At 41.2% G+C, this 15,069-nt stretch overlaps 2 protein-coding genes across 3 annotated transcripts in view; one reads left to right on the forward strand and one right to left on the reverse strand.

Moving 5' to 3' along the window:
* Positions 1 to 653: 653 nt before the first annotated feature.
* Positions 654 to 4,763, reverse strand: ecsit (ECSIT signaling integrator). Its single transcript, XM_053859717.1, has 8 exons — positions 4,669 to 4,763; positions 4,187 to 4,314; positions 3,515 to 3,914; positions 3,223 to 3,446; positions 2,704 to 2,761; positions 2,469 to 2,617; positions 2,239 to 2,344; positions 654 to 1,963 (listed from the first exon to the last, which is right to left on the reverse strand). The coding sequence occupies exons 2-8, from the start codon at positions 4,295 to 4,297 to the stop codon at positions 1,683 to 1,685; spliced, it is 1,329 nt and encodes a 442-aa protein (XP_053715692.1). The 5' UTR covers positions 4,298 to 4,314; positions 4,669 to 4,763; the 3' UTR covers positions 654 to 1,682.
* A 1,015-nt stretch (positions 4,764 to 5,778) lies between these two features.
* eml3 (EMAP like 3) overlaps positions 5,779 to 15,069 on the forward strand; it is a 29,581-nt gene continuing 20,290 nt past the window's right edge. For both annotated transcript variants that reach the window (XM_053860724.1, XM_053860725.1), the window contains exon 1: positions 5,779 to 5,910. In XM_053860724.1, the coding sequence (XP_053716699.1) occupies positions 5,886 to 5,910 (25 nt within the window). In that variant the 5' untranslated portion in view covers positions 5,779 to 5,885. The remainder of the gene's footprint in view (positions 5,911 to 15,069) is intronic.

The following is a 15,069-nucleotide window of genomic DNA, read 5'->3' on the forward strand; positions in this document are numbered from 1 at the left end:
TGGTGGGCAGCGGATGTCACGCGAGGATTTCCTGCTGGTCATCCTTTCAAGTGCGGTCTCGTCCTTTAAACAAAGCTGCTGTGACAGGGAAGTCAATAATTGGGGCACAGCCTCAGGCGTCAGATAATGAACTCCATGGAAGTGTTTTCTTTCACAGGAAGATGACCTGACAATGAATGGTGCTTTCTACACTGGGTGTGTTTTGGTGAGCAGCACGTGTCCTAGAGCAACCCACAGAGGCGGAAACCGGAAGTCGTCAAAAAAAGGTGGCGCATAATGGTGAGACAAAATCTAAAGTGAAATCTGAGTGAAAGAGTTATGGTTTGACATAGTCAGGAAATATGGACTAATCACAGCTATTAACTTGGAGTGGGTTCCTTATGATAGTAAGTTAAAACCAGTTCAAAATGATAAAGCTGTGACTTATGAATTTATACCTTTTGAAACAAAGATAAAAATGGTTTGGGAAAAAGGATTGTCATAGATGTCTACAAAAAAACATGGTAAAAGCCAGTGAACAAAAATAATTCAAGTAATATTTTCATCATTGGTTACAAATGCAAAATAGGAATAGGAATGAAGCATTCAAAAATGTGCAAAACAAGGAGAAAACATCAGTCCCCAACTTTTCTGGTAAAACATATGCTTTATTACACCATAAATCAATGAGCAAGCGAGAAAAGAGAATTACAATGTTAGTGCGAATGTGGTGAGACAGATGCCTAGCACTGACACAGCTTCTGGATGACACTAAAATTTAAACATTTTGGAGAGTGACACATATAATAATGCATTGAATATTTTCCATTATGGTATTCCACTAACTCCAGATATATTGTACCTCACAAACTGCACTTTAGGAAGATCAATATTTTGATAAAATGCGAACAGCAGGAAAAAAAAGCTATTACATGAGAAAGGGGAAAATGAGACGCCTTATCAAGAACAACTGACAGTGCTGAAAAAAATCCACATTAGGGAGCGACTGACACGTAGCGACAATGTGACATATGACAACCGATGTAAAACTGGAGTAAATTTGAATGTTACGGTGTAAGACAAGTTGGATTCCCCATTTGATTTCTTATTTCATGATTATTAGTTTTTTTCTTCTGTGAGGATTATGCTATTCTCTTTAGTTTATAATTCAATGTGAAAACATAAGTGGACAATACAAATTTAAGTGACAAAAATAGAACTAAGGGAAGACAGGTGGTAAAACTAAAATGGAGGGGGAGAAATGACAGTTCTGAAGAAAAAAAATGAGTAATAATTTAGCAAAATAAAACTAAAAATAACTGCTGGGATGCAGTTGTTTCAAAATGGACGTTTTGCCTGAAGCAGCTCTCGATGCATCACCTGTGGAGACTAATGAACGAGTGAGACATTGCATCACTGCAGCAAAAAAAAAAAAAAAAAATCAAAGTGATTCTAAGTATTCCATTATTAAAGTCTAGTTCCATAATAAAGACAACCCAAGTTTCTAAATGAAATCAAGACATCTACTGTTTAAGTTAATTTAGTTTAATCTTGTTCACCACATCTTGTTGGTCATAACACAGACACAGAGACTCTTGAGCATCAGTTCATACATTTATCGCATGCACACAGCTCTGAGGATGTGATGTGATGACTGAACAGGTGGACCATTTCCCTTGATTAAAAACAGAAGTCTGGCTCCATCACTGCTTCATCCGCTGGTTCCTCCGCTGCTCCTCCTCCTCCTCAGCCATGGTCTCAGCTTCTTCAGTTCTCTCCTCTGTTTTAGCAGACTCTCTGTGAGAACGCTGCTGGTCTGAGTCTGTCACGCCCTGCAGTTCTCTGGATCCAGAGTTCAGGCGGAACAAGGTGGGGACCTGACCCAGAATGGGGTTCGTCTCCTGTAGGCCAGAGATCCACTGGTTTAAGGTGGACTCGTCGCCCTGGCCGGTCATACACATGGAGAAGATGGGACCCTCGTCCACTACACACGGAACAGAAGAGAGGTTGAGAGTTTTGTGTGAATTCTTAATAAATGGTTAAATGCAGTGATAAAGTGGATGTAGACCACATTCTAATAAGGAAGAAACAGGAGTGAAAAAGTGGAGAAAACTAAGGACAATTCTAAGAAGGTAGCAAAGAAATGGTGCAACAGACAGGCCCAGAGGAAGACGATGAGGGAGTGACAGTCTAACAGGATACAGAATGAAGATTATAGAACACAAGCATGATGTGTCATCCATGAACCCTCCATCTTACAGTCGTCCACATTGAATTCCTCTATGTCTCCCAGGTCCCGGTCATAATCCAGGTCCAGTTGGAGAGGATAGTCGAAACATCTCTCTGGGTCGTACACTTCCTCTACCTGCCAAAGAAAACACACAAAAGAATGAAGACGCTTGCAGGCTTTTAGCTGCAGGATGTCTCACTCAGCCCTTTTTTTTTCCTTTTTTACTGTTCTTCTGCATCAATCAACCTGCGTGACCCACCTTCTCTTCCGGCGGCGTGGGCTCGGCTCTCAGCACGTAGTAGTGGACCAGGGTCTTCCTCAGCCAGAGGGGGAAGGGCCCCTCCACAAACACAGGCCTGCTTGGGTTGTGTTTGGCCAGCAGCTCCATCTGGTCAGGACTCTGGATACCTGACAGATGAATATGAACATTTCATACTGTTTAGTGGAGTTGTACCAGGTTGTACTGTGGAGTGGAGTGAACAGGGGCTCCTCACCGACAATATGTGGAAGTGTGACCTCCTCTCCGCTCTCGGTGATGTCAGTGCACGGCGTCTGAGGCAAACAAGTACTGTTCAACCCAGGAATAAGTTTTACATTCACACACATGCACGTACCTCTATCTTTGAGGAGACATTTCATTGACATAATGCTTTCCCAGCCACTCACCCTAAACCTAACCATCCAAAACAAATGGCTATCCTTAATCAGGACTCTGAACCAAACTGAAGCCAAAGTTTTCATCCTTGGCCAAAAGTTCCACACATGAGAGCAGCATGGGGTAACACACGTAACAAGCAGACAAATCTAATCATCGTGGCAGTTAAGTGAACATGTCTCCCTTTTCAAAACATTCCTCACAGCTCAGTGGGAACATTCACGACTGGGGACTCATGTGGACAGTGGAAGCAGTCAGATTAAACACTTCTTCTTTTAGAGAAACATGTTCTCATTCGTAAGTATGGTTTTAAAAAATTATCCAAATCCCACGTGTCAGTCCCGAGTTCATGACTCACCTGGTACACAGTGACCTTAGCGTCCCGGTCATTAGCGATGCGAGCGAGACTGAGGCGGGCCAGGTCCACTGGGTCTTCCGGCAGCTCCGCAGGCAGTGGAAACGGGTTTGCATGTTTAAACCTGGGGAACCAGTACATGACACGCTGGTACTTTCTCACAGGGTGACTCTTGGGCCCGAAAATCTGGTGGAGTAGGACCTTGGTTTCCACATTGGGCGTGAGACCTGAAATTTGAAGGTTATGTAAGAGCCAAGAGTTTTGCTGTCGACATTCAGCAGACGGCTCAACCCACCATACGTCTCCATCTGCTCCAGGACCTGCACTCCACACTCCTGCTGCCGGGGATAGTGATTGAACATCCGCTGGATGAAGTTCCTCGGAACAAAGACTTCTTTAGGGAAAACATCCAGCAGCTTGTTGTAGACAGCAACATCCCTCTCCACGCCGTACTCCGGCATCTTCTTCAGAGCAGCGTAGATGAACTCCACGTGACCCCGCCGCCTCACATCTCTCTTGTTGAAAACTTCAATCACCTTGTTGAATGAAGCTTTGGTTTTGTTATTCCTGGTCACTTGTTCAAACAGGTCATCATGGACCACCAAAGACTTGTCTTTCTTCTCCTCATCTTGGAAGTCCACAGGCAATGGTCGACCCTTTGGGCATAATGGGCTAACATGGAACTTCCTCATCACCTGGAATGACATAGATCAGTTGAGAAGAATCTACCTTTCGCCTTAGCCTCTTCTTCAGCGTCATGTGAGGGACAAAATTGACACAATAGAAGATTATATATGGCCACGTTTCAGTGCTGTACAAGTGACACAATTTCTCACAATACTTTCTTTCTATCTGAATGTCCAGTCACTTAAAAGACGCTCTTCTACATAATGATATGGCGAACTGGAAGTCTGTCTTGATCCCTTGTATTTATTCGGGCTAGGGCCCATGACACATGTAATTGTACCTGTTTCTGTGTAGACTGCAGGACCCTGGAGGAGGCCCAGTGGACCTGAGTGGCCTCCAGGGACCTGGCAGACTGAGCCAGGAGCCGGAGCAAGACGTGGGAAGACTTCATTATGAAGCCATCTAGATCTGCAAGTGAAACAGCAGCAAAATCAGACGTTTTTGACATTTACAAGGACACGTATTAAATCGTCTTAGTTCCAAGAACGTGAATAACCTTTATGCATTTGTCCCAAATACCTGACATACTTATATAAAAGCTACGACTATCAAGGACACGGTTTAGTTTCGATCAATGGAACGTGCTTTCAAGAAGAGAATCATCTTTGCAAACTAACCAGAGCATACCGTTCATGGTTATGGAGCATTAGTCAAGTCGGTGAAATTGACACGTACTGTAATATATAAACTCAGTATTCAAAATGAAGATGAAACTATAATTGAGATTAAATGAGCAGAGTCGAATCGGCTCGTGTTACTCACCAATGATGTAAGAGAAACGGCTCTCCTTCAGAGATCACTGCCACGGACGACTCCATGTTGAAGAGCCGGTGTTCTCCTGGTGCTACACACTCTGGCTTCCGCCAAGAAGCAGCAACAGCGCGATAAACAGTTCCGCTCTCATGGTTCAACAAAAACAAATGCTGGGAGTCCATTAAATCTCTTCACATTGGTACAAATACAGCATCAAACATCGTTTTCAAAAATTCGTGCAAATGTTGATGTTGCAAAGGGTTTGTGAATCCCTCACGTCCGTTCTTCGCATTAGATCAATATTTGGATTTCAAATGATGGAAGTCCTACTGAGGATGGTATGAGATGAAGAGTTGTATTCATATTGAAAATGTTGTTTGACGTTGTATTTTGACCCATGCGTCCATACTTTATGGACACCATGTTTAATATGATAACATTATTTATTCTCTCGGCGTCACTATTTTATAATAATGTTTTGTAATTCAAATCAAAATAAAGAGAAGATATTGAGAAGGGAATGTTTTTATCGGTCTATTTTGGTATTAATTGTTTGAAAAAAAAAAAAACAACTCTAAGATATACATATATTTCTAAAGCATAAAAGGTTTGTAGAAGAAAGACATAATTTAAATTGGATTTAAATGAGCCTAATTTCGTTTTTCTCTTCTTTCAAGAACCGAACCCTTTTACAGCAGTTTAAATGTTGACCGCGCGATGGCGACAAACAATCATACATGGACAGTGCTAATTTCCAATGTAGTTCTTAGTTTAAAACTTCACAAGTCAAATAAAACTAGTTGTAGCGGTGCATGTATCTGAACTTAGCTATATATATATAAATATGCCAGTGTAGTGGTATGGCGCGCTGTGTTGTGCAGAATATGTAACTATTCAATTAACGGACGACTATCCCGTAATGCTAAAACTTCCGGTAACTTTTCTCCAAAACAAAACAAAACAAAACATAGCAAAACAAAACAACCGTATGTTGTGATGTTATAGCACCCATTCATGTTATTTTAGCGCTCAAAATTGCATTTTTAGTCACTGCAAAACAGTGCATTTATTTGAATTAACGCTTTGTTGATTTCCGGTGTTGGTGTTGCTCTGACAGCAGTTCTCAGTGTGACGTCTGACACTCCTCTCAGCATGGAAAACACACTTAAGTCCAGATTGAACTTTTAAGAAGCCTTTTGGATCCGAGCAAACTCCAAGTTGCTTAAATGGAATCTTCTACAAACAGTTTGGGTGAGTGAAATTACCATTTAATTCCTGCTTCACGATTAAACTTTGGGGGAAATGATGCAGATGTTGAGGTAGCGTTGTCATCGATGCAGAGGAAACGCAGCCGAACTTGGACCCGCTTGAACGATGTTTATATTTAAGGCTTGAAATAAATATGGATGTTTGTTGAGTGTTTTGACCATAATAGAGTATCGGTTCATGCTGACTTAAGCCATATTTGTCCTACGATTTAGTCAGAAAGATTCAATGATAAATACATACAGTACATTCTACATACTTCGAGATGTATTGAAAGAATAACTTATTTAACTTCAATATAAAGCTTGCATAATCGCTGCCCATCAAAACATTGATCAAGATTGCTTGGTTTGGATTAAATACTAAGAAACCAAACACGTGACTGTTATGGACGTTTCCACTGTCTTTGTTGGACGTTGAGTTGTACTAGAAAAGGAGGCTGCCTTAGTTTGAATAATTTTGTCACAGAAGCTTTTGACCATGGTTTGAGGTCTGGTAGTGCGAAGCAGCGATGGACCACATACGGAGCTCTCACGCCCTCATACAAGATCTGGAGTCGCTGTGCACCCCAGATGTGGTCAGCGATGACTAGGTTTTGCACTGAAATGCAACAGTATAACATGAAAAAACAAACTCGCATTGTTACAGTTAAATGTTCTTGATATTGAAACCATTTCAGTCCATGTTCTTGACGCTGAGCAACAATGAAACAGCCCATTGTAAAAGACTTTTTTTAAGGCACTGCCTCAATATCTCCCCACATATTTAGAACAGTTGCATCACTAGCGTGAGGTCCTTGGGGTTTCAATCACATCATCTCCTTCTGGGATCTGAGCTGACCATATTTTAATTTGACAATTTCCCCATATAATTCTCTGGATAGCTGAATGTAGCACTTGTAAATAAACACTCACAGCTGCAGAGAGTGTCACTACTCCCCGGACATACTAAGCAAAACCATCTTTCCTAACTTTGACTTGCAGCAACTCCGTAGTACACTGAAATCAGCAATAATAGTCTGTTTTTTCAGCTTTTTTCCAATGGCTCTTGTTGATGTCTTTGCACTAATGTCAGCTACACTGTTGCCATCTGCCAGTGCCCAGTATGAAACCATTTTTACATTTGTTTGCTATGGTAATGAGAGCTGCTACATCAGTCTTTGTAAAGTTAGACCTAAGTCCAGTTTGAAAGAGGAAACTCTTTATTGAGGATTTGTTTCCTCCTAATTTACTTTTTGCAAGCCAGCAATGTTTCAAAATCTCAGCCGCACCACAAACGCACACTCAAACGGTTGCACAATGCTGCTTTGTTGCATATCTGTGGACCCCCACAGATGTTGTAAAATAGTAGGCTGTTTAAGGGGATGTTTCGAACTTCTAACATCCTCATAGTGTGCTCTGGATGTGTAATCATTCCAACCACCGCTCATCATCTCATCCTAATGTTTCTCAATGATGATGATGGTTGTGGTCTCTACTGGAATGCTGCGTGGGTGTGTTGTGTACCGGTGTGTCACTGCCAACTGACACTCTTGCACCATGTCAGTCAAGTGATTCGTTTTTCACGTCAATTTATTGTGGATCAAAGAGGGTCATTAAACTGTAGAAGTTTAGTTTTTGTGGTCAATTCCTTGCAGATATATACCTAGAAGAAGCTATATGCAAAATTGGTTGTAGATTTTTAAAAATAAAAATAACTGGCACTTTTCCCTTCCATTGCAATTTCGATTTGCAGACAGATGGTGGTCACATGATTTTTCAGATAGCAGACTGAGGAATTTTAAATCCACCATTAGACCACAATTGTTGAATAGATGTTTTGTTTGCGAGCGTTGAAGTGACTGCTGTAGTCTGGAATGTCAAATGTGAACTCCTCCTCTCCTCCAACTGTTGGAGCCCTTACACAGTGACATGGTGTTTGTTTGCATGCATTAAATAATATGTTTTCACCAACTCTTACGAATTCAGGACGAGGGTGGGTGGAATGTTTGCTTGAAACAACAACGACGGGATCATGTGCCTGAGCTCCTCAATTGTTTTCAGGACTAACCAGGCCGGGGGGTAGGGTTCACCCTTCCAACTACCAAACGTATATATCCTGCTGATAAACAAATCTATCCTTTTGAGTTCCTTTTAGAATTCAGTCTGAATCTCATTAATTGTAAACAAAATATTTAGCGACACATTTAGATTTTGACACATTTTGACCTCACTTAATTGTTTTGGGTATCAATTCACTGCAGCATTTCTGCTCCAAATGTTTGCAAAGATATTTGCATGTGCAGGAGACAAGCTAAATTTCAGTGTTCAGTACTGTGCCAAAGCTCAGTGGTGAAGCATGGTAGCAGAGCTCTCACTCTGGTAAAACATGCTGTGCTGTAAGCATCAAAGCTGTGGAGGAGTATGCCATGTGAGACATTTATGAACTTTTCTAACACAGATACATATGCTTTCGTGCTAAGGACTTGGAGAAAATGAATCTCTAGAAGTTCAATCTGTAACTTTCCTCCCAGTGAGAACATCCTGCTGTGCACGTTCCATTGACAGTCAACGGTGCGTTTCTTCTTTGTTATTGTGATCGTGTGCGTGCAATACAAGCTTGATCATGTCAGTATTTGTGCGCCTTCCAGTCAGATCTGAGTCTAAGTTCATGTGCGTGCCGCCTCCTCCAGCTTTCTCCCAGATGCAGTGAACTGACAGAAACCACAGGATGATGAGAATCAAGGCTTAATACCGAGTAATTAAGTCAAATCGTTTAGGTTAGTGCCATTTGGAGGCCAACGTCAACCAGCTGAAGACAGTCAAGCGTTCAGCGCGGCAGGATTAACCTGTTCTAGTTATGTTGTTGTCATTCATGCACCACAAACACAAGAGACCTTTGTCAAGCACGATGATCTCCGTTTCTCAAACCCAAATGCAATTACTGACATGCTTTTTGTTGTATTCTTATGTCACTATCCGTAGTAATAATAATCGCCTGTCCTGATGTGTACTAAGAATGTAGTGCTTCAGCAGGAGTCCTACGTACATGGAAAAAAACTCGCTTTAGTAGTTAGTCATTGTATTGCCTCAATATTTTTGGAATGAAAAGCGAAGTAGTCCCCGCATTGGTTTGTATGGTTGTCGGTTGTTGCATGGCATTACCACCTGCAACAGACCTGGTTAAGACGTGACCAGCAACAGCCAAATTTGGGTTGTGTGACTTATGTTATAGATGGCAAAACGTCTGATTCAGCGTACATACTCTTCATTTTTAAATGCTGAAGTGGTATTCTGACTAGTAAAAACAATATCTACTGTTCAGCTCAGCTTCAGCACTACTTTGGATATCCAAAATGGAATCCTCATTTGGCAAAGGTAACTTTTGTATTCAAAATCAAAAATGTAGTGAGAGTCCCTGTTCAGGATCTTAGTCATTTTTACCCTGACTGTCTGCATATTAGCAATTTAAAAAAAAACAGATTTCCATGAAAATTCTGGGAAATGTAGTTAATGGGTCAGGGATCAGATGACTCAATTTTGGTGGTTCTGGATTACGATCTGGATAAGGAATCTGTGTGGTGAGAGCAGCTGGACTTATTATTATGTGTGGTGAGTCTCGGTATGCTACTGTCATCTGAGTTACACTGAGCTTTTTGCTGTCAGGCATGTTTCAAATGTTCAAAAGGTTTCACATGATATAGATACAATAAACACATAGTAATCTTAGCTCAATCACTATAAACTGAACTCAGAATGTTGAGTAGTTAGCCATCCATCATCCATCACAAAGAGTCCTTCCAAAGCAGTAATCCAGTTCCCAGAATTCCTTTTGTTGCAATACGGCGTTTTATCCTGTCTTAATTGTACATTGTTATGCTACTTTGAAATCTAAACACAAAACCCAATGAAGGGTGTTCTGTCAAACACTAGTGAGAGTGAAGTTTAGACAGCAACATGTGGTGTTTAAACAGAGGTAATAGGCGGAATAAATCTGTGTAGTAAACTGTTGTCTTACTGTGAGACACTTTAGAGAATGTACAATGTAAAAATGTTTATGAGGGGAAGGAAACTCTGATTATAAGCAGATCACTAGAGGCCTTCCATCTCTTGCTAAATGCAACTGAAACGACGTGGAACTCGTGGGCATCAGCCAGTGGAGTGGGAACGACATGCTCGACACCGTTTGTCAAGGAGCCAAACTTCGACGAGTCCTGAAAAGATCCTCAGAAGTGCCTTGAACACACTGACTGCACAATCTTTTTGAAAGATTGTGGAAACATTCCTGTCCGAGCCTGATTGCTGCCAAACAGCTTTGAAGTCCTTGTTTGCTTCCAAACTAACCACAATGTAAACGTTTTTGTTCTCCTCGGATATTTGGCTTCGGAATAGGGAAGTCAAATTCACTTCCATTGTCCAAGAGGTCACCTGAGAGCTACTCAACCTGAAGACATACACCCTTTAAAGAAACAAGAGCTGGTTTTCTATAAAGGAAAATGCTCTCAAAGTCATTGCCATTGAACACTACTTCCACTTGGCTGGCCTAATGCTGGCCACAGCACATGGAGAACGGATGGATCTACCCTTGCAGTCTTCACCAAGATTTTAACAAGGCAAATAGTTTCATGTTGGTAGCATGTTTCGATCACATTTTTTGCATTTTTCCTTGATTCGGGCTGTTCCTGAAGATGTTTTTCCCCAGAGTAGATTGTGAGTATCTGCTGACAGTTTTAAGTTGTTTTTAAAGTTGTTTTGCTTTGTCTTATTTAAATGACAACTCCCTACCTGATTCATTTTGATATGAGTCATTTCACAGAACTTTTGTTCTTCCAGCAATGGTTCAAACTAGTGTTGTACTCAAGGCTGTGTTGAGACCGTATAGAGACCAAAGCCAATGAAGAGCGTGAGTCCAAGACCGAGGCCAAACTGAAGAATACAGAATACATGAGCATAGTCTCGGAAGTATATTAGTCATACAGATACCTACACGTATTCCTTAGTGCAAGAGAAATGGTAATCATTTCTTTCAAAATAAGTCAAGAAAATAAGGGCACAGACCAGAGCTGTGCTGAACCCGACAGCTCAGTGGAAATGCATTTAACATTCAAATATGTGTGGTGGAGAACCTGAGCGGAGCCAGTGTTTGAGACCTGGAGCTACGTGACCGTAACTCTTGTTTGATCCTTAAAAAGGTTCCAACAACCATGCACACATTTTTGTTTTTCTTGTTGCTTTACAATGTAATGATTTATTATAATGTATTTTTGCTTTTGTAGTGGGATTTTCTCATCCTTCTCTTAATGCTCTAAGCATGTCTTTGAGTCATCAAAGTACAGTACACAGCGGGTGGTCAGAAATCTACATGTCTGGCCTTGCCACGACAAACTCTGCCGTCAGTTGAGTCATTCCGGCGCTAAGGGATTTATCAGAATGAGAAGTCCATATGCAACAAAATCTCGTTTGCTTGCCTGGTGCTAAAGTTGTTTGACGCTTAATTTTTCTGGGGCAGGTAGACTGTAAACAAATATTGGTGGTTAGAAGACCTCAAACACCCAACACCCCTCTCGTAAGTCAAGAGTCAGTTCATCTTTCTGCACGAGGAAGTTAGTTTGGGATGGTTTAAAATCCCTGCTGTGTTTGGAGAAGGGAGAGGTAATTGGATAATAAGTTTATTTTGTGCTCAGTGTAGCTTCCTGTGGAATCCTCAGGAGGAAGGAGGATATTTGAGGATGTTGGCCAAATATCCAACATTTTATTCCTCAATATACTCAAGTTAGAAGGGTTCCATGGGTGTTTACAAAATAGGTCTTGCTAGTTTGAACTGGGGTAACCCCGCAGCTCTGGTCTCACAGTGGCCATATTTCCAGACACACCGCTCTCTCTATCTATTGCGGATCAAATTCTGACTTTCCCCTGATGCTTGCCAAATGGTTCGGAGTCATAGACTTTCGTCTCATCTGTCAAAAGATTAAATAAGGAAACCAGCAGCGATGATTCGAGGTGGTGTGTGTTTGTGTTGTGGTTAGGCTACGGTGATTGTGGTTGGTAAAGAAATGTTAGCGTTGTTACCTGAAATGGACTAGATTTGGAAAGCACAGAAATATTGAAAATATACTGTGCTCTGCTGGTAAACACTCAGTCCTACCTTGTAACTTCCTGAAGCTACTTGACTGTCCACACTGCCACGTAATCAAACAGATCCCGTGTGTTCAGACTTTGAGCTGCCTCTGGAGACAGTGCTTCATTTTTGGGGATTTTTGGCGGGAGGGAAGCATACAGAGCAGAAACGCACCACTGGAAATAGAAAATGAGCAGCTTGAAATCTTGACTGAGGTCACATGGGTACGGTCGCAGCTTTGAACTTAGTCAGTAGTGATCCATCAGTAGCTCTATTCCACGTCACTGGTGGATGACCGAGCTCCTCACACTACACAATAGCATGACCCTCTGACAAAGGCCTTAGTTAGAGGTCAACATGAAAGGGAAAAAATGTCTCTTTAGCTCAGGCACTTTTTTACTATTAGGATGTAACAATGAAGTAAACACAAAGAATATCTCAGTTTCATGCTGCTAGCTATTTTTTTCTCTAAGGTGCAGTTGTACTCTCTACTGGGGAGCTTGGTCATCTTCCTTCTACGTCAAAAGACCCAGTTGAGTTGTGTCAGGCATCGGGTCATCACCACAAACATCTCTTCGCGGAACATCATGTGGAAGGGGACACATCTGCCTCCATTGAAACAACTGTGTGTCAACATGTAAGATGGAAGGCTGACTTTCGTGTCAACACTGGATGAAAAGTCCATTTGCCCAAAGACACGCTGACTAGGTTAATTGGACACTCTAAAATTGCCCCTAGGTGCGTGTGTGGATGGTGTGTGTGACCTGCGATGGACTGGTGACCTGTCCAGGGTGTCTTCCCGCCTCTTGCCCAATGACCGCTGGGACAGGCTCCAGCACTCCCCGCAACTCTGTACAGTACTAAGAACTAGTACTGTCAGTTTATGTGCAAAAAATCCTTATTTATAACTAAGTTCAGAAAGTTCAATAAATCACAGTGGTTTTTTTTTCAACCAAAAATCCTTTGTGTTTATTTCGGGGCTAAAAAATGGCTAAAAAAAAAGTAGAGATCCACTGTACTAGACAACTGTTGAGGTCTCACCTTATTTTAGTGTTGGCTGAATAATATCTACTCAATGTATACACAAAAATTAAGACTACCATTAATGTGATGGGAAGTCATTGTTACTGTTCTCAGACAGTGAGTGGCTGAAAGTGCTCCGTGTAGTTTCGCTCCACTCCTGTAAACAGAAACCACTTTCCATTGTTCAAGTCATCTTTTAATCGTTTAACCTCTGATTATCTTGTCACACGCTGAATTTCACCTTCAAACTACATCCACACTAATTGAGATTTATTTTAATGTGAAAATCTGTCTTCAGTCTGAGTGCTAGAAATTACAGCTCACAGCTCGAATGCGTCACTCACTGTCATGGAAATAAGCACATTAACACTCACATTCCAGAAACGTTAAAAATCTCTCAAAGTTTTAATTGGAAAAGGGGAACGTCACATGACCACATTACCACTCTCACGCCCAGTAAAAATAACCTGTAAAACGCCTGTTGGACCTGTAAGTACAAGGATCCCTCTGCCGTAAACGGATCCTGCTTCTTTTTAAACAGAAATCGTGGGTGTGGTGCGTCTCAGCGGCTCTTCCGGAGCAGCTCAGCGGAGGTGGACAGTGAACCGATGTTTCAAACATGCAATCATACATATTTACCACATTTTTAAGACAGTTTATTCTATTGACTGAAGTCGATATTGAACATAGGTCTGGACGTTGACTCATACTTTTATAATAATATTCGCTAATTGTCACTGGCTTTGATTTTTGGATCTGTTATATAGTGATCTTTGCTCAGAGTTTTCAATTGTTATCTCTATAACCAGTTTATTACCATTAAAGGGTCAAAGGTGGAAATTATCTGGTTCCTGAACACAACATTCATTGTGCGACTTGAAGTCAGGAGTGTGTGATTATGTCAAGAGAAGGTTCTGACAGCGGCACTAACAGTTAGCTTCCTGCTAGCGTTTGGAATCCATGCTTACCAAAGGACAAAAAATAAGTCAAAATGTGTCGCAGTCTGTTCCCTCATCACTCAAACATGCAGCAGTGTCACAGCAAAATGCTTTCTATGACTGCTTTTTCACGGAAAAACAGTGGAATACTGTGATAATGAATCCAGACTTGCAGTTTGTTGCATCACCGCTGTCATTAAAAAAATGCCACCATGTTGGTCTGAGATGAAATTAATATAATAATAAAACAAGTGTCATAATATTTCAAACGATAATCAAAAGGTATTATTTAAACTATTAAATAACCGAACCTTCATCATAATTAAATGATAAATTGTATCACAGTCCGGTCACATAGCTTATGTATCTTACTGTAGTAGCAAACAAAAACTTCATAGCAAACATTCATATCCAACTTATTGCTATATCCAAACAGGGTTCAAACATTCATGTATCAAGTGCGATGTGTTCCTCAGAGTTTTATTGGTCGTTTCGACCTTTGTTCTTCTGATGGCAGTTAGATGAGCACAAGGTTTTGACTTCAACCAGATACAGTAATCTGAATGTGCATGTGAGGGTCAATTTCAAAGATCATAGTTTAGTTTTTGCAGTCTGAAAGAAAGAAATAAGACTTGATGTGACATACGGTGGTAGTAGAATGTTGCACAGAAGTATCTGTTCCTTAGGGTCCTGGCTGGCTCCTTGGGGATAATTTCTGCAGCGTAATTGGGTTCCAGGCCAAGACGGGATTTAAAAGTTAATAAAATCTTAAACTGGGTTCTGTTTGCCAGGATGATCTTGCTGCTTCTGCTCATGTGTGATCCTCACAGGTTACATGAAAGAGCGTTGGACGTCACAAAGCAAACAATTCAGAACGTGACAATTTAGTCGTGTAGACTTAGTTTTAAAGCTAAACTACTGCTTTCTTTCAGTACATGTCAAGGTAGCATTTTATCTTGCTAACACTCAATCTAACTCTGAGGCACATGGATGTGGAGTGTGTCGGGGCGAGAGTCAAGGCAGACTGGGCACTGACGTCATTGTTTTCAAAAATATCTGGATAACCCATACAAGCAGAGACAGGGAT

Source organism: Synchiropus splendidus, chromosome 3 (assembly GCF_027744825.2).
Source record: "Synchiropus splendidus isolate RoL2022-P1 chromosome 3, RoL_Sspl_1.0, whole genome shotgun sequence".
In the NCBI taxonomy this organism is placed as follows: domain Eukaryota; kingdom Metazoa; phylum Chordata; class Actinopteri; order Syngnathiformes; family Callionymidae; genus Synchiropus; species Synchiropus splendidus.

What these genes read in the sequence shown, in the direction of transcription:
- ecsit (XM_053859717.1), bottom strand. Translation starts at nt 4,297, where the DNA reads ATGAAGTCTTCCCACGTCTTGCTCCGGCTCCTGGCTCAGTCTGCCAGG. An exon ending in TGCAGTCTACACAGAAACAG is followed by an intron (nt 3,915 to 4,186) that starts GTACAATTACAT and finishes ATGTCATTCCAG; the next exon opens with GTGATGAGGAAGTTCCATGT. An exon ending in CACACTTCCACATATTGTCG is followed by an intron (nt 2,618 to 2,703) that starts GTGAGGAGCCCC and finishes TTCATCTGTCAG; the next exon opens with GTATCCAGAGTCCTGACCAG.